Source organism: Procambarus clarkii, chromosome 46 (assembly GCF_040958095.1).
Source record: "Procambarus clarkii isolate CNS0578487 chromosome 46, FALCON_Pclarkii_2.0, whole genome shotgun sequence".
NCBI lineage: Eukaryota > Metazoa > Arthropoda > Malacostraca > Decapoda > Cambaridae > Procambarus > Procambarus clarkii.
In genome coordinates, this window is record NC_091195.1 from 30,469,243 (window position 1) to 30,494,732 (window position 25,490).

Here is a 25,490-nt window from a genome sequence, read left to right on the forward strand (position 1 = left end):
AACCTCACTTCGTTGGAAGACAGAAGAGTTAGGGGGGACATGATCACCACATTCAAGATTCTCAAGGGAATCGACAGGGTTGATAAAGACAGGCTATTTAACACAAGGGGCACACGCACTAGGGGACACAGGTGAAAACTGACTGCCCAAATGAGCCACAGAGATATTAGAAAAAACTTTTTTAGTGTCAGAGTGGTTGACAACTGGAATGCATTAGGAAGCAATGTGGTGGAGGCTGACTCCATACACAGTTTCAAGTGTAGATATAAGAACATAAGAACAAAGGCAACTGCAGAAGGCCTGTTGGCCCATACGAGGCAGCTCCTATTTATAACCACCCAATCCCACTCATATACATGTCCAACCCGCGCTTGAAACAATCGAGGGACCCCACCTCCACAATGTTACGCGGCAATTGGTTCCACAAATCAACAACCCTGTTACTGAACCAGTATTTACCCAAGTCTTTCCTAAATCTAAACTTATCCAATTTATACCCATTGTTTCGTGTTCTGTCTTGTGTTGATACTTTTAATACCCTATTAATATCCCCTTTGTTATGTCCATTCACCCATTGTAAACCTCTATCATGTCACCCCTAACTCTTCGCCTTTCCAGTGAATGCAACTTAAGCTTTGTTAATCTTTCTTCATATGAAAGATTTCTAATTTGGGGAATTAACTTAGTCATCCTACGCTGGACACGTTCGAGTGAACATAAGAAGAACATAAGAACAAAGGTAACTGCAGAAGGCCTATTGGCCCATACGAGGCAGCTCATATTCTATAACCACCCAATCCCACTCATATACTTGTCCAACCCGTGCTTGAAACAATCGAGGGACCCCACCTCCACAATGTTACGCGGCAATTGGTTCCACAAATCAACAACCCTGTTACTGAACCAGTATTTACCCAAGTCTTTCCTAAATCTAAACTTATCCAATTTATATCCATTGTTTCGTGTTCTGTCCTGTGTTGATACTTTTAATACCCTATTAATATCCCCCCGGTTATGTCCATTCATCCACTTGTAAACCTCTATCATGTCACCCCTAACTCTTCGCCTTTCCAGTGAATGCAACTTAAGCTTTGTTAATCTTTCTTCATATGAAAGATTTCTAATTTGGGGAATTAACTTAGTCATCCTACGCTGGACACGTTCAAGTGAATTTATATCAATTCTATAATATGGCGACCAAAACTGAACTGCATAATCTAAATGGGGCCTAACTAGAGCAAGATATAGCTTGAGAACCACACCAGGTGTCTTGTTACTAACGCTGCGATTAATAAATCCAAGTGTCCGATTTGCCTTATTACGAACATTTATGCATTGATCCTTTTGTTTTAAATTCTTACTAATCATAACTCCCAGATCCCTTTCGCAATCCGACTTCGCAATCACAACACCATCTAGCTCGTATCTTGTAACTCTATCATCATTACCTAACCTCAGAACTTTACATTTATCAGCATTAAACTGCATCTGCCAATCCTTTGACCATTTCAAAACCCTATCTAGATCAACTTGAAGTGATAGTGAGTCCTCCTCCGAATTAATTTCCCTACCGATTTTCGTATCATCGGCAAATTTGCAAATGTTGCTACTCAAACCTGAATCTAAATCATTTATATATATTATAAACAACAGAGGTCCCAGGACAGAGCCTTGAGGCACTCCACTTACAACATTTTCCCACTCTGACTTGATTCCATTTATACTAACTCTCTGTTTCCTTTGGTATAGCCATGCCCTAATCCAGCTTAATATAGCACCCCCAATACCATGAGACTCTATTTTTTTAATCAGTCTTTCATGTGGCACTGTATCAAAAGCTTTGCTAAAGTCAAGGTATACAACATCGCAATCCTTACCACTATCAACTGCCTCAACAATGCTAGAATAAAAAGATAACAAATTTGTTAAACATGAACGGCCATTTATAAAACCATGTTGCGACTCAATTATTAATATATGTTTTTCAAGATGAAGACGAATTTTATTTGCTATTATAGATTCGAGTAACTTTCCCACAATAGACGTTAGGCTAATTGGTTGATAGTTAGACGCAAGTGATCTATCTCCTTTCTTAAAAACTGGTATCACATTAGCAACTTTCCAAAACTCTGGCACTCTGCCTGACTCTATTGATTTATTAAATATGGTTGACAGTGGGTCACAAAGCTCCTCTTTGCATTCTTTAAGCACCCTAGCAAACACTTCATCCGGCCCTGGGGATTTGTTTGGTTTGAGTTTTACTATTTGTTTAAGAACATCCTCCCTGGTAACTGCTAAACTCGTCAACCTGTCCTCGTCCCCACCCACATAGACTTGTTCGGCTGAAGGCATATTGTTAAGTTCCTCTTTAGTAAATACAGATACAAAATATTTATTAAAAATACTACTCATCTCTTCATCACTATCTGTTATTTGACCTGTCTCAGTTTTTAATGGACCTATCCTTTCCCTAGTCTTAGTACGATATAACTGAAAAAACCCTTTAGGATTTGTCTTTGCTTGCCCTGCTATGCGAACTTCATAGTTTCTTTTTGCTTTCCTTATCTCTTTTTTAACATTTCTAACCAGTTGTACGAATTCCTGTTCTAAAGTGACCTCCCCATTTTTAATCCTTTTGTACCAAGCTCTCTTTTTACCTATAAGGTTCTTCAAATTCTTTGTTATCCACTTTGGGTCATTAGTATACGATCTATTCAATTTGTATGGTATACTACGTTCCTGTGCTTTGTTTAGAATATTCTTAAATAAGTTATATATTGAATCCACATCGAAATCCCCATTTAAGTCACCTATCGCTGGGTTCATGTCTCGCTCCAAGACCGGCCCACACCCCATACCCAAGCCTTTCCAATCAATTTGACCCAAAAAATTTCTTAGGCTATTAAAATCAGCTTTTCGAAAATCTGGCACTTTAACAGAATTTTCTCCTACTGGTCTATTCCATTTTATGCTAAATCTGATTTCTTTGTGATCACTGCTCCCTAGCTCACAACCTATTTCGATGTCATTAATTTGCGTTTCCCTGTTAGTTAACACTAAATCTAAAATATTATTTTCCCGTGTTGGTTCCTTAATGTGTTGCGTAAGAAAGCAATCGTCAATTAATTCTAGAAAATCTTCTGCTTCACTATTCCCTGTTTTGTTCAACCAGTTTATTCCGCTAAAATTAAAGTCACCCATGACATAAATACTGTTAGATCTAGATGCTCTAGATATTTCATCCCATAGATGCTTTGCTTCCATTCTGTCTAAATTTGGTGGCCTATATATTACTCCTATTATAATATTATTAGCTTTTTCGTTTAATTCAATCCAAATAGTTTCTGTGTGTGGCTCTGTTTTGATTCCCTCTTTGAGACTACATTTCAAATTGTCCCTAACATATATGGCTACTCCACCTCCTCGTCTAATATATCTATCTGTGTGAAATAGTTTAAATCCATATATTTGATATTCAGCTAATAGTTCTCTATTTTCTACATTCATCCACGTTTCGGTAAGTGCAATAATATCTATTTTTTCTGTGCAGACAAGAGCATTTAATTCGTTAATTTTATTTCTTAGGCTTCTACTGTTAGTGTAATATACCCTAAGTGAATTGTTATTTTGCGGACCTTCTCTTTCCCTGATCGTTTTGCCAATTCCTTTCTCCCACAAACACATACTTTTATTACCTCCTTCCTCCAAATCAATTCCCATACCTCTATCTACTAACAGTTTAAACCCAAACAAACACCTCTAACCACTTCTTCTAGCGAGTTCGCAACAGCAACAACCCCAGCTCTCGATAGATGCACCCCATCACGAGCATACATTTCATTTCTTCCATAGAAGTGTTCCCAGTTGTCTATGAAAGATATTGCATTTGATTTGCAATATCTTTCCAGCCGGCAATTGACACCAAGTGCCCTCGATATCCATTCATTTCCCACTCCCTTTCTTGGAAGAATGCCACATATGATCGGGATTCCTCCCTTGCTCCTAACTAACTCTATGGCTGTTTTATACCTCTGAATCAGTTCCTCACTCCTGACTCGACCAACATCATTTCCTCCCACGCTAATGCAAATAATGGGATTGTTCCCATTACCAGCCATAATATCATTCATGTTGTTTATAATATCACCAATGCCAGCTCCGGGATAGCAAACCCTTAACCTGTTCCCCCTATCTCTAGCACAAAACGTTCTATCCAAATACCTTATCTGGGAATCTCCCACAACTAATGTTTGCTTAGGTACTTCCTTTACTTTCTGAGGGGCCTGCGCTTCCTTTCTCTTCGTTGCTTTCCCTTTTGCGCGATCCAGTCTCTCCACAGCACTCGTCCTCCAAAACGTCAAATGAATTTGAAGTTGCAATGGCGTTTGAAGGCGGCTTTATCAAAGTCTTCTTAAGGCCCCTGTCTTTCGCAACTCTCCAAGACGAGGTCCCTTTACTGCTGGTCTCCTCCTTCGTTACTTCTCGTTGTTTTTTAAGCTGACGCACCTCCTCCCGCAGAGAGTCCAACTCTGTCCTCAGGGCTCCCACTAGAGTCAGTCTTTCCTAAATCTTGAATTTATGAGTGAATTTATATCCATTCTATATTATGGCGACCAAAACTGAACTGCATAATCTAAATGGGGCCTAACTAGAGCAAGATATAGCTTGAGAACTACACCAGGTGTCTTGTTACTAACGCTGCGATTAATAAATCCAAGTGTCCGATTTGCCTTATTACGAACATTTATGCATTGATCCTTTTGTTTTAAATTCTTGCTAATCATAACTCCCAGATCCCTTTCGCAATTCGACTTCGCAATCTCAACACCATCTAGCTCGTATCTTGTAACCCTATCATCATTACCTAACCTCAGAACTTTACATTTATCAGCATTAAACTGCATCTGCCAATCCTTCGACCATTTCAAAACCCTATCTAGATCAACTTGAAGTGATAGTGAGTCCTCCTCCGAATTAATTTCCCTACCGATTTTCGTATCATCGGCAAATTTGCAAATGTTGCTACTCAAACCTGAATCTAAATCATTTATATATATTATAAACAACAGAGGTCCCAGGACAGAGCCCTGAGGCACCCCACTTACAACATTTTCCCACTCTGACTTGACTCCATTTATACTAACTCTCTGTTTAGAAACAAATTAGAAATCTTTCATATGAAGAAAGATTAACAAAGCTTAAGTTGCATTCACTGGAAAGGCGAAGAGTTAGGGGCGACATGATAGAGGTTTACAAGTGGGTGAATGGACATAACAAGGGGGATATTAATAGGGTATTAAAAGTATCAACACAGGACAGAACACGAAACAATGGGTATAAATTGGAGAAGTTTAGATTTAGGAAAGACTTGGGTAAATACTGGTTCAGTAACAGGGTTGTAGATTTGTGGAACCAATTGCCGCGTAACGTGGTGGAGGTGGGGTCCCTCGATTGTTTCAAGCGCGGGTTGGACAAGTATATGAGTGGGATTGGGTGGTTATAGAATAGGAGCTGCCTCGTATGGGCCAATAGGCCTTCTGCAGTTACCTTTGTTCTTATGTTTCCTTTGGTATAGCCATGCCCTAATCCAGCTTAATATAGCACCCCCAATACCATGAGACTCTATCTTTTTAATCAGTCTTTCATGTGGCACTGTATCAAAAGCTTTGCTAAAGTCAAGGTACACAACATCGCAATCCTTACCACTATCAACTGCCTCAACAATGCTAGAATATAAAGATAACATATTTGTTAAACATGAACGGCCATTTATAAAACCATGTTGCGATTCAATTATTAATTTATGTTTTTCAAGATGAAGACGAATTTTATTTGCTATTATAGATTCGAGTAACTTTCCCACAATAGACGTTAGGCTAATTGGTCGATAGTTAGACGCAAGTGATCTATCTCCTTTCTTAAAAACTGGTATCACATTAGCAACTTTCCAAAACTCTGGCACTCTGCCTGACTCTATTGATTTATTAAATATGGTTGACAGTGGGTCACAAAGCTCCTCTTTGCATTCTTTAAGCACCCTGGCAAACACTTCATCCGGCCCTGGGGATTTGTTTGGTTTGAGTTTTACTATTTGTTTAAGAACATCCTCCCTGGTAACTGCTAAACTCGTCAACCTGTCCTCGTCTCCACCCACATAGACTTGTTCGGCTGAAGGCATATTGTTAAATTCCTCTTTAGTAAATACAGATACAAAATATTTATTAAAAATACTACTCATCTCTTCATCACTATCTGTTATATGACCTGTCTCAGTTTTTAATGGACCTATCCTTTCCCTAGTCTTAGTACGATATAACTGAAAAAACCCTTTAGGATTTGTCTTTGCTTGCCCTGCTATGCGAACTTCATAGTTTCTTTTTGCTTTCCTTATCTCTTTTTTAACATTTCTAACCAGTTGTACGAATTCCTGTTCTAAAGTGACCTCCCCATTTTTAATCCTTTTGTACCAAGCTCTCTTTTTACCTATAAGGTTCTTCAAATTCTTTGTTATCCACTTTGGGTCATTGGTATTCGGCATTGGCATTGGTATATGATAGAGCCCAATAGGCTCAGGAACCTGTACACCTGTTGATTGACGGTTGAGAGGCGGGACCAAAGAGCCAGAGCTCAACCCCCGCAAGCACAACTAGGTGAGTACAACTAGGTGAGTACATACATAGATACATACATACATACATACATACATACATACATACATACATACATACGTGCATATATACACCCATAGTTAATAATCCCATTTTATAGAAACGACACCTCCATTTAGTCGGGTGTAATTAGTTGAACTCTAAACCCAGTTTTTTTTTAATTTTAGATCAAACTCTAGCAATAAATAACGTGTGCATTCGTCCCAATAATCGTTCAGTTGAATATACCCATAATATTTATGCATAACAATTAAAGAGATTAACAAATCATTCGAGCAACTCCGAAAAATATATCGCAAATTACCCTATTCTAACCTAACCTAGTCTAAACCAGCCCTGCACTATCCTATCCTAATCCTGCCATGCCCCAAACTAATCAATCCAAAAACCTTCCCATAACCCATCATATCCTTAGCTATCCTAGCCAAAAACTATCCTAACCTAATCTAACCTATCCTACTCTAAACTAACCCAACACCATCCAATCCTAATCCTGCCCTGCCCCAATCCAATCTATCCAACAACCAACCTATACTCCATCAGATCCTTACCTATCCTAGCCAAAAACTATCCTAACCAAACCTTACCAATCCTATCCAAGTCTAACTAACCCTACACTATCCTATACTAATCCTGCCCTGCCCCAAGCAAATCTATCCAAACCTACCCATACCCCATCAGATCCTTACCTATCGTAGCCAAAAAGTATCCTATCCTAACCTAACCTATCCTAGTCTAAACTAACCCTACACTAAGAACATAAGAACAAAGGTAACTGCAGAAGGCCTATTGGCCCATACGAGGCAGCTCCTATTCTATAACCACCCAATCCCACTCATATACTTGTCCAACCCGCGCTTGAAACAATCGAGGGACCCCACCTCCACAATGTTACGCGGCAATTGGTTCCACAAATCAACAACCCTGTTACTGAACCAGTATTTACCCAAGTCTTTCTTAAATCTAAACTTATCCAATTTATACCCATCGTTTCGTGTTCTGTCTTGTGTTGATATTTTTAATACCCTATTAATATCCCCCCTGTTATGTCCATTCATCTTTTTGTAAACCTCTATCATGTCACCCCTAACTCTTCGCTTTTCCAGTGAATGCAGCTTAAGCTTTGTTAATCTTTCTTCATATGAAAGACTTCTAATTTGGGGAATTAACTTAGTCATCCTACGTTGGACACGTTCAAGTGAATTTATATCCATTCTATAATACAGCGACCAAAACTGAACTGCATAATCTAAATGGGGCCTAACCAGAGCAAGATATAGCTTAAGAACCACACCAGGTGTCTTGTTACTTACGCTTCGATTAATAAATCCCAGTGTCCTATTCGCCTTATTACGAACATTCATGCATTGATCCTTTTGTTTTAAATTTTTACTAATCATAACTCCCAGATCCCTTTCGCAATCCGACTTCGCAATCTCAACACCATCTAGCTCGTATCTTGTAACTCTATCATCATTACCTAGCCTTAGAACTTTACATTTATCAGCATTAAACTGCATTTGCCAATCATTTGACCATTTCAAAACCCTATCTAGATCAACTTGAAGTGATAGTGAGTCCTCCTCCGAATTAATTTCCCTACCGATTTTCGTATCATCGGCAAATTTGCAAATGTTGCTACTCAAACCTGAATCTAAATCATTTATATATATTATAAGCAACAGAGGTCCCAGGACAGAGCCCTGAGGTACTCCACTAACAACATTATCCCACTCTGACTTAACCCCATTTATACTAACTCTCTGTTTCCTTTGGAATAGCCATGCCCTAATCCAAGTTAATTTATCACCCACAATACCATGAGCTTCTATTTTTTTAATTAGTCTTTCATGTGGCACTGTATCAAAAGCTTTGCTAAAGTCAAGGTACACAACATCACAATCCTTACCACTATCAACTGCCTCAACTATGCTGGAATAAAAAGTTAGCAAATTTGTTAAACATGAACGGCCATTTGTAAAACCATGTTGCGACTCATTTATTAATTTATGTTTTTCAAGATGGAGACGAATTGTATTTGCAATTATTGATTCAAGTAACTTTCCCACAATAGACGTTAGGCTAATTGGCTGATAGTTTGACGCAAGTGATCTATCTCCTTTCTTAAAAATTGGTACCACATTAGCTACCTTCCATGACTCTGGCACTCTGCCTGACTCTATTGATTTATTAAATATGGTAGACAGTGGCTCGGAAAGCTCCTCTTTGCATTCTTTAAGCACCCTGGCAAACACTTCATCCGGCCCTGGGGATTTGTTTGGTTTTAGTTTTTCTAATTGTTTAATTACATCCTCCCTGGTAATTGCTAAACTAGTCAACCTGTCCTCATCCCCACCCACATAGACTTGTTCGGCTGAAGGTCAGGTGAAGTGGAGTCGGTCAGGTGAAGTTAGTCGGTCAGGTGAAGTCACAGTGAGAGGTTGTGTTAACCGGAGCTCCTGAGTGTTGTTATATTATCATAGCAATATGGAAGTTGTAGTGAAGGACCTGGTGACTCTAGTGGGAGCCCTGAGGACAGAGTTGGACTCTCTGCGGGAGGAGGTGCGTCAGCTTAAAAAACAACGAGAAGTAACGAAGGAGGAGACCAGCAGTAAAGGGACCTCGTCTTGGAGAGTTGCGAAAGACAGGGGCCTTAAGAAGACTTTGATAAAGCCGCCTTCAAACGCCATAGCAACTTCAAATTCATTTGACGTTTTGGAGGACGAGTGCTGTGGAGAGACTGTGGATCGCGCAAAAGGGAAAGCAACGAAGAGAAAGGAAGCGCAGGCCCCTCAGAAAGTAAAGGAAGTACCTAAGCAAACATTAGTTGTGGGAGATTCCCAGATAAGGTATTTGGATAGAACGTTTTGTGCTAGAGATAGGGGGAACAGGTTAAGGGTTTGCTATCCCGGAGCTGGCATTGGTGATATTATAAACAACATGAATGATATTATGGCTGGTAATGGGAACAATCCCATTATTTGCATTAGCGTGGGAGGAAATGATGTTGGTCGAGTCAGGAGTGAGGAACTGATTCAGAGGTATAAAACAGCCATAGAGTTAGTTAGGAGCAAGGGAGGAATCCCGATCATATGTGGCATTCTTCCAAGAAAGGGAGTGGGAAATGAATGGATATCGAGGGCACTTGGTGTCAATTGCCGGCTGGAAAGATATTGCAAATCAAATGCAATATCTTTCATAGACAACTGGGAACACTTCTATGGAAGAAATGAAATGTATGCTCGTGATGGGGTGCATCTATCGAGAGCTGGGGTTGTTGCTGTTGCGAACTCGCTAGAAGAAGTGGTTAGAGGTGTTTGTTTGGGTTTAAACTGTTAGTAGATAGAGGTATGGGAATTGATTTGGAGGAAGGAGGTAATAAAAGTATGTGTTTGTGGGAGAAAGGAATTGGCAAAACGATCAGGGAAAGAGAAGGTCCGCAAAATAACAATTCACTTAGGGTATATTACACTAACAGTAGAAGTCTAAGAAATAAAATTAACGAATTAAATGCTCTTGTCTGCACAGAAAAAATAGATATTATTGCACTTACCGAAACGTGGATGAATGTAGAAAATAGAGAACTATTAGCTGAATATCAAATATATGGATTTAAACTATTTCACACAGATAGATATATTAGACGAGGAGGTGGAGTAGCCATATATGTTAGGGACAATTTGAAATGTAGTCTCAAAGAGGGAATCAAAACAGAGCCACACACAGAAACTATTTGGATTGAATTAAACGAAAAAGCTAATAATATTATAATAGGAGTAATATATAGGCCACCAAATTTAGACAGAATGGAAGCAAAGCATCTATGGGATGAAATATCTAGAGCATCTAGATCTAACAGTATTTATGTCATGGGTGACTTTAATTTTAGCGGAATAAACTGGTTGAACAAAACAGGGAATAGTGAAGCAGAAGATTTTCTAGAATTAATTGACGATTGCTTTCTTACGCAACACATTAAGGAACCAACACGGGAAAATAATATTTTAGATTTAGTGTTAACTAACAGGGAAACGCAAATTAATGACATCGAAATAGGGAGTGAGCTAGGGAGCAGTGATCACAAAGAAATCAGATTTAGCATAGAATGGAATAGACCAGTAGGAGAAAATTCTGTTAAAGTGCCAGATTTTCGAAAAGCTGATTTTAATAGCCTAAGAAATTTTTTGGGTCAAATTGATTGGAAAGGCTTGGGTATGGGGTGTGGGCCGGTCTTGGAGCGAGACATGAACCCAGCGATAGGTGACTTAAATGGGGATTTCGATGTGGATTCAATATATAACTTATTTAAGAATATTCTAAACAAAGCACAGGAACGTAGTATACCATACAAATTGAATAGATCGTATACTAATGACCCAAAGTGGATAACAAAGAATTTGAAGAACCTTATAGGTAAAAAGAGAGCTTGGTACAAAAGGATTAAAAATGGGGAGGTCACTTTAGAACAGGAATTCGTACAACTGGTTAGAAATGTTAAAAAAGAGATAAGGAAAGCAAAAAGAAACTATGAAGTTCGCATAGCAGGGCAAGAAAAGACAAATCCTAAAGGGTTTTTTCAGTTATATCGTACTAAGACTAGGGAAAGGATAGGTCCATTAAAAACTGAGACAGGTCAAATAACAGATAGTGATGAAGAGATGAGTAGTATTTTTAATAAATATTTTGTATCTGTATTTACTAAAGAGGAACTTAACAATATGCCTTCAGCCGAACAAGTCTATGTGGGTGGGGACGAGGACAGGTTGACGAGTTTAGCAGTTACCAGGGAGGATGTTCTTAAACAAATAGTAAAACTCAAACCAAACAAATCCCCAGGGCCGGATGAAGTGTTTGCTAGGGTGCTTAAAGAATGCAAAGAGGAGCTTTGTGACCCACTGTCAACCATATTTAATAAATCAATAGAGTCAGGCAGAGTGCCAGAGTTTTGGAAAGTTGCTAATGTGTTACCAGTTTTTAAGAAAGGAGATAGATCACTTGCGTCTAACTATCGACCAATTAGCCTAACGTCTATTGTGGGAAAGTTACTCGAATCTATAATAGCAAATAAAATTCGTCTTCATCTTGAAAAACATAAATTAATAATTGAGTCGCAACATGGTTTTATAAATGGCCGTTCATGTTTAACAAATTTGTTATCTTTTTATTCTAGCATTGTTGAGGCAGTTGATAGTGGTAAGGATTGCGATGTTGTATACCTTGACTTTAGCAAAGCTTTTGATACAGTGCCACATGAAAGACTGATTAAAAAAATAGAGTCTCATGGTATTGGGGGTGCTATATTAAGCTGGATTAGGGCATGGCTATACATAAGAACATAAGAACATAAGAACAAAGGTAACTGCAGAAGGCCTATTGGCCCATACGAGGCAGCTCCTATTCTATAACCACCCAATCCCACTCATATACTTGTCCAACCCGTGCTTGAAACAATCGAGGGACCCCACCTCCACAATGTTACGCGGCAATTGGTTCCACAAATCAACAACCCTGTTACTGAACCAGTATTTACCCAAGTCTTTCCTAAATCTAAACTTATCCAATTTATATCCATTGTTTCGTGTTCTGTCCTGTGTTGATACTTTTAATACCCTATTAATATCCCCCCGGTTATGTCCATTCATCCACTTGTAAACCTCTATCATGTCACCCCTAACTCTTCGCCTTTCCAGTGAATGCAACTTAAGCTTTGTTAATCTTTCTTCATATGAAAGATTTCTAATTTGGGGAATTAACTTAGTCATCCTACGCTGGACACGTTCAAGTGAATTTATATCCATTCTATAATATGGCGACCAAAACTGAACTGCATAATCTAAATGGGGCCTAACTAGAGCAAGATATAGCTTGAGAACCACACCAGGTGTCTTGTTACTAACGCTGCGATTAATAAATCCAAGTGTCCGATTTGCCTTATTACGAACATTTATGCATTGATCCTTTTGTTTTAAATTCTTACTAATCATAACTCCCAGATCCCTTTCGCAATCCGACTTCGCAATCACAACACCATCTAGCTCGTATCTTGTAACTCTATCATCATTACCTAACCTCAGAACTTTACATTTATCAGCATTAAACTGCATCTGCCAATCCTTTGACCATTTCAAAACCCTATCTAGATCAACTTGAAGTGATAGTGAGTCCTCCTCCGAATTAATTTCCCTACCGATTTTCGTATCATCGGCAAATTTGCAAATGTTGCTACTCAAACCTGAATCTAAATCATTTATATATATTATAAACAACAGAGGTCCCAGGACAGAGCCTTGAGGCACTCCACTTACAACATTTTCCCACACTGACTTGATTCCATTTATACTAACTCTCTGTTTCCTTTGGTATAGCCATGCCCTAATCCAGCTTAATATAGCACCCCCAATACCATGAGACTCTATTTTTTTAATCAGTCTTTCATGTGGCACAGTATCAAAAGCTTTGCTAAAGTCAAGGTATACAACATCGCAATCCTTACCACTATCAACTGCCTCAACAATGCTAGAATAAAAAGATAACAAATTTGTTAAACATGAACGGCCATTTATAAAACCATGTTGCGACTCAATTATTAATTTATGTTTTTCAAGATGAAGACGAATTTTATTTGCTATTATAGATTCGAGTAACTTTCCCACAATAGACGTTAGGCTAATTGGTCGATAGTTAGACGCAAGTGATCTATCTCCTTTCTTAAAAACTGGTATCACATTAGCAACTTTCCAAAACTCTGGCACTCTGCCTGACTCTATTGATTTATTAAATATGTTTGACAGTGGGTCACAAAGCTCCTCTTTGCATTCTTTAAGCACCCTAGCAAACACTTCATCCGGCCCTGGGGATTTGTTTGGTTTGAGTTTTACTATTTGTTTAAGAACATCCTCCCTGGTAACTGCTAAACTCGTCAACCTGTCCTCGTCCCCACCCACATAGACTTGTTCGGCTGAAGGCATATTGTTAAGTTCCTCTTTAGTAAATACAGATACAAAATATTTATTAAAAATACTACTCATCTCTTCATCACTATCTGTTATTTGACCTGTCTCAGTTTTTAATGGACCTATCCTTTCCCTAGTCTTAGTACGATATAACTGAAAAAACCCTTTAGGATTTGTCTTTGCTTGCCCTGCTATGCGAACTTCATAGTTTCTTTTTGCTTTCCTTATCTCTTTTTTAACATTTCTAACCAGTTGTACGAATTCCTGTTCTAAAGTGACCTCCCCATTTTTAATCCTTTTGTACCAAGCTCTCTTTTTACCTATAAGGTTCTTCAAATTCTTTGTTATCCACTTTGGGTCATTAGTATACGATCTATTCAATTTGTATGGTATACTACGTTCCTGTGCTTTGTTTAGAATATTCTTAAATAAGTTATATATTGAATCCACATCGAAATCCCCATTTAAGTCACCTATCGCTGGGTTCATGTCTCGCTCCAAGACCGGCCCACACCCCATACCCAAGCCTTTCCAATCAATTTGACCCAAAAAATTTCTTAGGCTATTAAAATCAGCTTTTCGAAAATCTGGCACTTTAACAGAATTTTCTCCTACTGGTCTATTCCATTCTATGCTAAATCTGATTTCTTTGTGATCACTGCTCCCTAGCTCACTCCCTATTTCGATGTCATTAATTTGCGTTTCCCTGTTAGTTAACACTAAATCTAAAATATTATTTTCCCGTGTTGGTTCCTTAATGTGTTGCGTAAGAAAGCAATCGTCAATTAATTCTAGAAAATCTTCTGCTTCACTATTCCCTGTTTTGTTCAACCAGTTTATTCCGCTAAAATTAAAGTCACCCATGACATAAATACTGTTAGATCTAGATGCTCTAGATATTTCATCCCATAGATGCTTTGCTTCCATTCTGTCTAAATTTGGTGGCCTATATATTACTCCTATTATAATATTATTAGCTTTTTCGTTTAATTCAATCCAAATAGTTTCTGTGTGTGGCTCTGTTTTGATTCCCTCTTTGAGACTACATTTCAAATTGTCCCTAACATATATGGCTACTCCACCTCCTCGTCTAATATATCTATCTGTGTGAAATAGTTTAAATCCATATATTTGATATTCAGCTAATAGTTCTCTATTTTCTACATTCATCCACGTTTCGGTAAGTGCAATAATATCTATTTTTTCTGTGCAGACAAGAGCATTTAATTCGTTAATTTTATTTCTTAGACTTCTACTGTTAGTGTAATATACCCTAAGTGAATTGTTATTTTGCGGACCTTCTCTTTCCCTGATCGTTTTGCCAATTCCTTTCTCCCACAAACACATACTTTTATTACCTCCTTCCTCCAAATCAATTCCCATACCTCTATCTACTAACAGTTTAAACCCAAACAAACACCTCTAACCACTTCTTCTAGCGAGTTCGCAACAGCAACAACCCCAGCTCTCGATAGATGCACCCCATCACGAGCATACATTTCATTTCTTCCATAGAAGTGTTCCCAGTTGTCTATGAAAGATATTGCATTTGATTTGCAATATCTTTCCAGCCGGCAATTGACACCAAGTGCCCTCGATATCCATTCATTTCCCACTCCCTTTCTTGGAAGAATGCCACATATGATCGGGATTCCTCCCTTGCTCCTAACTAACTCTATGGCTGTTTTATACCTCTGAATCAGTTCCTCACTCCTGACTCGACCAACATCATTTCCTCCCACGCTAATGCAAATAATGGGATTGTTCCCATTACCAGCCATAATATCATTCATGTTGTTTATAATATCACCAATGCCAGCTCCGGGATAGCAAACCCTTAACCTGTTCCCCCTATCTCTAGCACAAAACGTTCTATCCAAATACCTTATCTGGGAATCTCCCACAACTAATGTTTGCTTAGGTACTTCCTTTACTTTCTGAGGGGCCTGCGCTTCCTTTCTCTTCGTTGCTTTCCCTTTTGCGCGATCCACAGTCTCTCCACAGCACCAAAGGAAACTATACCAAAGGAAACAGAGAGTTAGTATAAATGGAATCAAGTCAGAGTGGGAAAATGTTGTAAGTGGAGTGCCTCAAGGCTCTGTCCTGGGACCTCTGTTGTTTATAATATATATAAATGATTTAGATTCAGGTTTGAGTAGCAACATTTGCAAATTTGCCGATGATACGAAAATCGGTAGGGAAATTAATTCGGAGGAGGACTCACTATCACTTCAAGTTGATCTAGATAGGGTTTTGAAATGGTCAAAGGATTGGCAGATGCAGTTTAATGCTGATAAATGTAAAGTTCTGAGGTTAGGTAATGATGATAGAGTTACAAGATACGAGCTAGATGGTGTTGTGATTGCGAAGTCGGATTGCGAAAGGGATCTGGGAGTTATGATTAGTAAGAATTTAAAACAAAAGGATCAATGCATAAATGTTCGTAATAAGGCAAATCGGACACTTGGATTTATTAATCGCAGCGTTAGTAACAAGACACCTGGTGTGGTTCTCAAGCTATATCTTGCTCTAGTTAGGCCCCATTTAGATTATGCAGTTCAGTTTTGGTCGCCATATTATAGAATGGATATAAATTCACTTGAACGTGTCCAGCGTAGGATGACTAAGTTAATTCCCCAAATTAGAAATCTTTCATATGAAGAAAGATTAACAAAGCTTAAGTTGCATTCACTGGAAAGGCGAAGAGTTAGGGGTGACATGATAGAGGTTTACAAGTGGATGAATGGACATAACCGGGGGGATATTAATAGGGTATTAAAAGTATCAACACAGGACAGAACACGAAACAATGGATATAAATTGGATAAGTTTAGATTTAGGAAAGACTTGGGTAAATAAATTTGAAGAACCTTATAGGTAAAAAGAGAGCTTGGTACAAAAGGATTAAAAATGGGGAGGTCACTTTAGAACAGGAATTCGTACAACTGGTTAGAAATGTTAAAAAAGAGATAAGGAAAGCAAAAAGAAACTATGAAGTTCGCATAGCAGGGCAAGCAAAGACAAATCCTAAAGGGTTTTTTCAGTTATATCGTACTAAGACTAGGGAAAGGATAGGTCCATTAAAAACTGAGACAGGTCAAATAACAGATAGTGATGAAGAGATGAGTAGTATTTTTAATAAATATTTTGTATCTGTATTTACTAAAGAGGAACTTAACAATATGCCTTCAGCCGAACAAGTCTATGTGGGTGGGGACGAGGACAGGTTGACGAGTTTAGCAGTTACCAGGGAGGATGTTCTTAAACAAATAGTAAAACTCAAACCAAACAAATCCCCAGGGCCGGATGAAGTGTTTGCTAGGGTGCTTAAAGAATGCAAAGAGGAGCTTTGTGACCCACTGTCAACCATATTTAATAAATCAATAGAGTCAGGCAGAGTGCCAGAGTTTTGGAAAGTTGCTAATGTGATACCAGTTTTTAAGAAAGGAGATAGATCACTTGCGTCTAACTATCGACCAATTAGCCTAACGTCTATTGTGGGAAAGTTACTCGAATCTATAATAGCAAATAAAATTCGTCTTCATCTTGAAAAACATAAATTAATAATTGAGTCGCAACATGGTTTTATAAATGGCCGTTCATGTTTAACAAATTTGTTATCTTTTTATTCTAGCATTGTTGAGGCAGTTGATAGTGGTAAGGATTGCGATGTTGTATACCTTGACTTTAGCAAAGCTTTTGATACAGTGCCACATGAAAGACTGATTAAAAAAATAGAGTCTCATGGTATTGGGGGTGCTATATTAAGCTGGATTAGGGCATGGCTATACCAAAGGAAACAGAGAGTTAGTATAAATGGAATCAAGTCAGAGTGGGAAAATGTTGTAAGTGGAGTGCCTCAAGGCTCTGTCCTGGGACCTCTGTTGTTTATAATATATATAAATGATTTAGATTCAGGTTTGAGTAGCAACATTTGCAAATTTGCCGATGATACGAAAATCGGTAGGGAAATTAATTCGGAGGAGGACTCACTATCACTTCAAGTTGATCTAGATAGGGTTTTGAAATGGTCAAAGGATTGGCAGATGCAGTTTAATGCTGATAAATGTAAAGTTCTGAGGTTAGGTAATGATGATAGAGTTACAAGATACGAGCTAGATGGTGTTGTGATTGCGAAGTCGGATTGCGAAAGGGATCTGGGAGTTATGATTAGTAAGAATTTAAAACAAAAGGATCAATGCATAAATGTTCGTAATAAGGCAAATCGGACACTTGGATTTATTAATCGCAGCGTTAGTAACAAGACACCTGGTGTGGTTCTCAAGCTATATCTTGCTCTAGTTAGGCCCCATTTAGATTATGCAGTTCAGTTTTGGTCGCCATATTATAGAATGGATATAAATTCACTTGAACGTGTCCAGCGTAGGATGACTAAGTTAATTCCCCAAATTAGAAATCTTTCATATGAAGAAAGATTAACAAAGCTTAAGTTGCATTCACTGGAAAGGCGAAGAGTTAGGGGCGACATGATAGAGGTTTACAAGTGGGTGAATGGACATAACAAGGGGGATATTAATAGGGTATTAAAAGTATCAACACAGGACAGAACACGAAACAATGGGTACAAATTGGATAAGTTTAGATTTAGGAAAGACTTGGGTAAATAGTGGTTCAGTAACAGGGTTGTAGATTTGTGGAACCAATTGCCGCGTAACGTGGTGGAGGTGGGGTCCCTCGATTGTTTCAAGCGCGGGTTGGACAAGTATATGAGTGGGATTGGGTGGTTATAGAATAGGAGCTGCCTCGTATGGGCCAATAGGCCTTCTGCAGTTACCTTTGTTCTTATGTTCTTATGTAAATACTGGTTCAGTAACAGGGTTGTTGATTTGTGGAACCAATTGCCGCGTAACATTGTGGAGGTGGGGTCCCTCGATTGTTTCAAGCACGGGTTGGACAAGTATATGAGTGGGATTGAGTGGTTATAGAATAGGAGCTGCCTCGTATGGGCCAATAGGCCTTCTGCAGTTACCTTTGTTCTTATGTTCTTATGTTCTTAAGGCATATTGTTAAGTTCTTCTTTAGTAAATACAGATATAAAATATTTGTTAAAAATACTACTCATCTCCTTGTCATTATCCGTTATTTGACCTGTCTCAGATTTTAATGGACCTATCCTTTCCCTAGTCTTAGTTCGATATAACTGAAAAAACCCTTTAGGATTTGACTTTGCTTGCTCTGCTATGCGAACTTCATAGTTTCTTTTTGCTTTCCTAATCTCTTTTTTAACATTTCTAACCAGTTGTATGAATTCCTGTTCTAACCTGACTTCCCCATTCTTAATCCTTTTGTACCAAGCTCTCTTTTTTACCTATAAGGTTCTTTAAATTATTTGTTATCCACTTTGGGTCATTAGTATCCAATCTATTCAATTTGTATGGTATACTACGTTCCTGTGCTTTTTTTAGAATATTCTTAAATAAGTTATATATTAAATCCACATCGAAATCCCCTTTTACGTCTCCTGTCGCTGGGTTCATGTCTCGCTTTAAGTCCGGCCCCCACCCCATACCCAAGAGTTTCCAATCTATTTGACCCAAAAAATTTCGTAGGCTATTAAAATAAGCTTTTCGAAAATCTGGCACTTTAACAGAATTTTCTCCTACAGGTCTATTCCATTCTATGCTAAATCTGATAACTTTGTTATCACTGTTCCCTAGCTCACTCCCTATTTCGATGTCATTAATTTGTGTTTCCCTGTTAGTTAACACTAAATCTAAAATATTGTTTTCCCGCGTTGGTTCCTTAATGTGTTGCGTAAGAAAGCAATCGTCAATTAATTCTAGAAAATCTTCTGCTTCACTATTCCCTGTTTTGTTCACCCAGTTTATTCCACTAAAATTAAAGTCACCCATGACATAAATACTGTTAGATCTAGATGCTCTAGATATTTAATTAAATTAAACGAATTAAATGCTCTTGTCTGCATAGAAAAAATATATATTATTGCACTTACCGAAACGTGGATGAATGTAGAAAATAGAGAACTATTAGCTGAATATCAAATAAATGGATTTAAACTATTTCACACAGATAGATATATTAGACGAGAAGGGGGAGTAGCCATATATGTTAGGGACAATTTGAAATGTAGTCTCAAAGAGGGAATCAAAACTGAGCCACACACAGAAACTATTTGGATAGAATTAAACGAAAAAGCAAATAATATTTTAATAGGAGTTATATATAGGCCACCAAATTTAGACAGAATGGAAGCAAAGCATCTATGGGATGAAATATCTAGGGCATCTAGATCTAACAGTATTTACGTCATGGGTGACTTTAATTTTAGTGGAATAAACTGGTTGAACAAAACAGGGAATAGTGAAGCAGAAGATTTTCTAGAATTAATTGACGATTGCTTTCTTACGCAACACATTAAGGAACCAACACGGGAAAATAATATTTTAGATTTAGTGTTAACTAACAGGGAAACACAAATTAATGACATCGAAATAGGGAGTGAGCTAAGGAACAGTGATCATAAAGAAATCAGATTTAGCATAGAATGGAATAGACCTGTAGGAGAAAATTCTGTTAAAGTGCCAGATTTTCGAAAAGCTGATTTTAATATCCTTAGAAATTTTTTGGGTCAAATTGATTGGAAAGTCTTGGGTATGGGGTGGGGGCCGGTCTTGGAGGGAGACATGAACCCAGCGATAGGTGACGTAAATGGGGATTTCGATGTGGATTCATTATATAACTTATTTAAGAATATTCTAAACAAAGCACAGGAACGTAGTATACCATACAAATTGAATAGATCGAATACCAATGACCCAAAGTGGATAACAAAGAATTTGAAGAACCTTATAGGTAAAAAGAGAGCTTGGTACAAAAGGATTAAAAATGGGGAGGTCACTTTAGAACAGGAATTCGTACAACTCGTTAGAAATGTTAAAAAAGAGATAAGGAAAGCAAAAAGAAACTATGAAGTTCGCATAGCAGGGCAAGCAAAGACAAATCCTAAAGTGTTTTTTCAGTTATATCGTACTAAGACTAGGGAAAGGATAGGTCCATTAAAAACTGAGACAGGTCAAATAACAGATAGTGATGAAGAGATGAGTAGTATTTTTAATAAATATTTTGTATCTGTATTTACTAAAGAGGAACTTAACAATATGCCTTCAGCCGAACAAGTCTATGTGGGCGGGGACGAGGACAGGTTGACGAGTTTAACAGTTACCAGGGAGGATGTTCTTAAACAAATAGTAAAACTCAAACCAAACAAATCCCCAGGGCCGGATGAAGTGTTTGCCAGGGTGCTTAAAGAATGCAAAGAGGAGCTTTGTGACCCACTGTCAACCATATTTAATAAATCAATAGAGTCAGGCAGAGTGCCAGAGTTTTGGAAAGTTGCTAATGTGATACCAGTTTTTAAGAAAGGAGATAGATCACTTGCGTCTAACTATCGACCAATTAGCCTAACGTCTATTGTGGGAAAGTTACTCGAATCTATAATAGCAAATAAAATTCGTCTTCATCTTGAAAAACATAAATTAATAATTGAGTTGCAACATGGTTTTATAAATGGCCGTTCATGTTTAACAAATTTGTTATCTTTTTATTCTAGCACTGTTGAGGCAGTTGATAGTGGTAAGGATTGCGATGTTGTGTACCTTGACTTTAGCAAAGCTTTTGATACAGTGCCACATGAAAGACTGATTAAAAAGATAGAGTCTCATGGTATTGGGGGTGATAAATTAACTTGGATTAGGGCATGGCTATTCCAAAGGAAACAGAGAGTTAGTATAAATGGGGTTAAGTCAGAGTGGGATAATGTTGTTAGTGGAGTACCTCAGGGCTCTGTCCTGGGACCTCTGTTGCTTATAATATATATAAATGATTTAGATTCAGGTTTGAGTAGCAACATTTGCAAATTTGCCGATGATACGAAAATCGGTAGGGAAATTAATTCGGAGGAGGACTCACTATCACTTCAAGTTGATCTAGATTGGGTTTTGAAATGGTCGAAGGATTGGCAGATGCAGTTTAATGCTGATAAATGTAAAGTTCTGAGGTTAGGTAATGATGATAGGGTTACAAGATGCGAGCTAGATGGTGTTCTTCAGCTATATCTTGCTCTAGTTAGGCCTTGTATTTTTCTGTTTCCCTCCCTTCTTTCTTTCTCTTTTTTTATCTTTCTTTCCATATCTCGTTTGTGTGTCTATGTCCTCCCTCTGCAGACGATGAGTCACAATAACGTGGCTGAAGATATGATGACCAAACCACACGTCATAAGACGAAGAAACGACGGCAATTTGGTCCGTCTTGGACCATTATCAAGTCGATTGTAATAAGTGTCAAATACGGACCGAAACGTCGTATTTTTTCATATTATGGTATGTGGTTTGATCATCATGTCCCCACTCTCTACCCCCCTACCTCGCCCTTCCTGCCCTACTGCACAACTAGGTTTCGTCAGGCCTTGAACTTCATACTGTTTGGTTCTATTAAGATTAGTTTTTATATGATATCATATAATGTTTACAGTCATGCCTACCACCAGACCACGTGTGTGATTTTCTTATGACTACAATACGAAAGAACGTATTGTTGTGAATGCTGTGGTGTTCTATGTAAACATAACAACATACCCCTTTACTACCTCTACACTTCTCTCTCTCAAAAAAAAAAAAAATTGACGTCTTTGTGACTTAACGTTATGGTATCAGTATTTTGCTGCGCAGGAACTCCTTTATTTCACTAAAGCAGCTTTCAAATATCTTTCATTTTTCTCCAACATTTGTATTAGTCGAAGGCATTTTCTCTGAAGGCATTTTCTCTGATCGTTCAAAAAATGGAGAAACTTACTACAATGCCGAAGTGCTTGAATGAAGGTGAAGGAAAGAACCAATAAATATGTTAGTGTTTTAAAATCAAATTTTCGGATTCAACCTACATCCTTTCTCAAGGTGCTGTATACAATGTTTTGAGAACAATGTTCACAGCACCTTGAGAAAAAAACGTTTTGAGAACAATATTTACAGTACCTTGAGGAAGGATGTAGGTTGCATCCGAAATTTGGTTTTAAATTATTAACATTCTTACATATGTATTGGGTCTTTCCTTCAACTTGCTTAACAAAATATTAAGTAACTTACCGCTCTATGCCTTGTCTAATTTCTGTCGCCCAGTCATATAATTTAGTCAATTTTATTAGGCAAGATTTAGTGTTCCTAAGCCTGTGCTTGTGTTGTGTTATTAATGCTCTTCTTTCCAAATAGTTTACTAGTCACTTAATCTTCCTCATCACTTTGCATGATATGGAAGTTAAGGACACTTGCCCTAGTATGGGTCAAGGGAGAGAGGAGAGGTACATGTTTCCTTTGCACCCATTAATACTTTCTGTTATTCATTTTGCCGTAAGCTGAACACTATTAATTCCACCATTACCATCACACTATGATATATTTTGATGTATGGATTTGTGACATGCAGATTTTGTTATGAATGAAACATAGCGACATATGGGATTTGGTGTACTTTTTAGTGCATGGGTATGTTGTGTAGCCGAGTGTGGACTTTGATGAGGATTTTGTTACATAAGTGTATTACAAAAGCCATTTTTGGTATCCAAAGTTCCCTTCTATCTGCAGGTGTGGGTGTGGAGAATCTTCTGAGAGGACTTGAACGTGAGGGCGTCACCACCAACAAGCTCTTAGTGGAGGTTACAGACGATATTTCTCTGGAAGAAGAACATCGCCTAAGACATCTGGCACTAAAGTTCGGCATCCAGGGTTTTCAAGTCACTTGGACCGGAAGAAGAACAGACTAACCCTCGAAAACCCACATCCAATTTTTGTACTGCTATATGGAGCTGCAGGTCAGTTTGACCTTTCACAAGTTTGAATTGTTAATGTTTTAATGTAATCTGTGTAATGTTATGATATGAATGAGTTGTGGCATGGGGCATGTAAACAACTCGACACGTAGTATTTTTATGTCATGAGTTAAATACATGAATGAATTGCGGCGCGTTAACATGTTAATCCTTGGAGTGTGCACGTATCTCAGCCACTGGTTCATCACTATGTCCATTTAAGTAAATCTAAAACCAAAATAATATATATTTAATTATTTTTAAATTCAGCAATGAATGTAATGAACTGCCCCTTTCTGGTGGCTCCTCGAATTTTAATGAAGCCAGTTATCCAAGATGACATCCATAAATTACATAAATTTCTAAAATAAAGGGTACGTATTAAGAAAGTAAAAAATTACTTTCCTGGTTGTCTGTCAAAAATGCATATAAGGATTTTATTAAACATGAAACAAGGAACATAATTGCTTTTTAAACATTTTTTATATTTCTAATGGTTAAGAAAAAAGGAGATAGTCCATGTTATCTCGATGACACAAATTTATTTTACATTTATTGTCTTTGTCTCTTTGTGCCATTAAATCTTGGAATTTATCTTAGTAATTGCAATTTTGTATTTTTCTCTATTTGTGTTTAATTAAAAATGTCCGATGAGGTGTTGAAGCAATAAATAAATCTCTTAAAGTTGAGTCTAAACTATGAAGTCTAAACTATCCAACCTGCGAAGCTGGTTTCATGTGGAGCGTCCTCCATCTGCCAAAAAATATCCCAGACTTCTTATTTATAATATTATGAGCTTTGTGACATATCAATACCAACTTTCCTCTAGTTAATTCATTGATTGTGTTCGGAAAAAGAGTAGAATTGTTAGATCCTGAGTATGTGCATATTAGTAGTCGGCTCAGAAATGTGAGTGTATAGCAGTAAAAAAAATTAAATGTAAAAATGCAGTGAAAAGGCAACATACACATTATGATCTAAAACCCAATGTACAACATAAAAGTTTCTTTTGTGATGAGAAAAAGAGAACCACTGTATTGCATAGCAAGCGGCGAAAGTGACAATAGCCTGAAGTTTGCTGTCCAACTGTGTAACAATAAAACATTTAAAGTGCGCCTGAGTGACTGCATAGACCCTGGAGATGTTTATGCAACAGACGACATCACATATCTCAAACACTGCTGGAGCAAACATACTGCAAATGTATTAAGACTCACGTATCTTAGTGTGGAATGTTTAAGAGCCATGAGGGAGCAACTGATGTTGAGTTCATACCCGTTATCAATAACTTTGTTCATAGCACTGAATGATGGCATACACGAAACACAAATGAATTCTCAAAAGCAAATTAAAAAGCTTGTAGAAGAAGAATTATAAAGTTTTGTCGATTTTTTCAGCAAAACCCCAAAAAATGAGTGAATGGCTTCACTCACTGGCTTCATTCACTCTTTGACTCTGGGGTGGCTCTAGCAGCCACAGTTGATGTAAGTCTTATCTGAGCAGATGATACGTGTCCAAAGACAATGAGATGAAAATCTCATTGATGCAGCATCGGTAATGAAACTTAGAAAATGAACATTCAGTTGGACTTTTGAAAAGTTAACTTATAAGAAGTCATTCTGAAAAATGTTTATCATTTCTTAAGTTGTGCATACATGGCCACATTAAGATGACATCTGTTATGAATGTCGTCTCGTTTGGAACCTTCCTAACTTCAAGAGTCGTGCTTCCACATCCTTGCATGTACTAGACGGCCCAGAAAACATTATAATAATCACCGGAAGGTTGTGAACTGCAGCACCTTCGAGAAATATATATTTTTTAATTTTAACGGAAGCTTAGTGAAATTTTTCTAGGATGGCGTTTTCAGGTGCTGCTGCTTGAGAGAACACTCTAGGCGTCTAGAGGAGCAGAGGCGACGACGCTGACACCATGGGCACTCACCCATGGTTCCGTGATGGTTGTGCACCAGGAAGAGGTTGAGATTGACACTCCTGAGTCACTCATACAGTTAGACCCACCATCATG

At 37.9% G+C, this 25,490-nt stretch overlaps 1 protein-coding gene across 5 annotated transcripts in view; it reads left to right on the forward strand.

Annotated features, from left to right (window-relative positions):
• LOC123770546 (uncharacterized) overlaps positions 1-24,151 on the forward strand; it is an 85,398-nt gene extending 61,247 nt beyond the window's left edge. For 3 of the 5 annotated variants that reach the window (XM_069301895.1, XM_069301893.1, XM_069301896.1), the window contains one exon: positions 23,239-23,465. In XM_069301895.1, the coding sequence (XP_069157996.1) occupies positions 23,239-23,417 (179 nt within the window). In that variant the 3' untranslated portion in view covers positions 23,418-23,465. Of the gene's footprint in view, positions 1-23,238 lie in introns of all 5 variants that reach the window. The other 2 variants (XR_011222201.1, XM_069301894.1) reach the window with 1 other exon arrangement.
• The last annotated feature ends 1,339 nt before the right edge of the window (positions 24,152-25,490 follow it).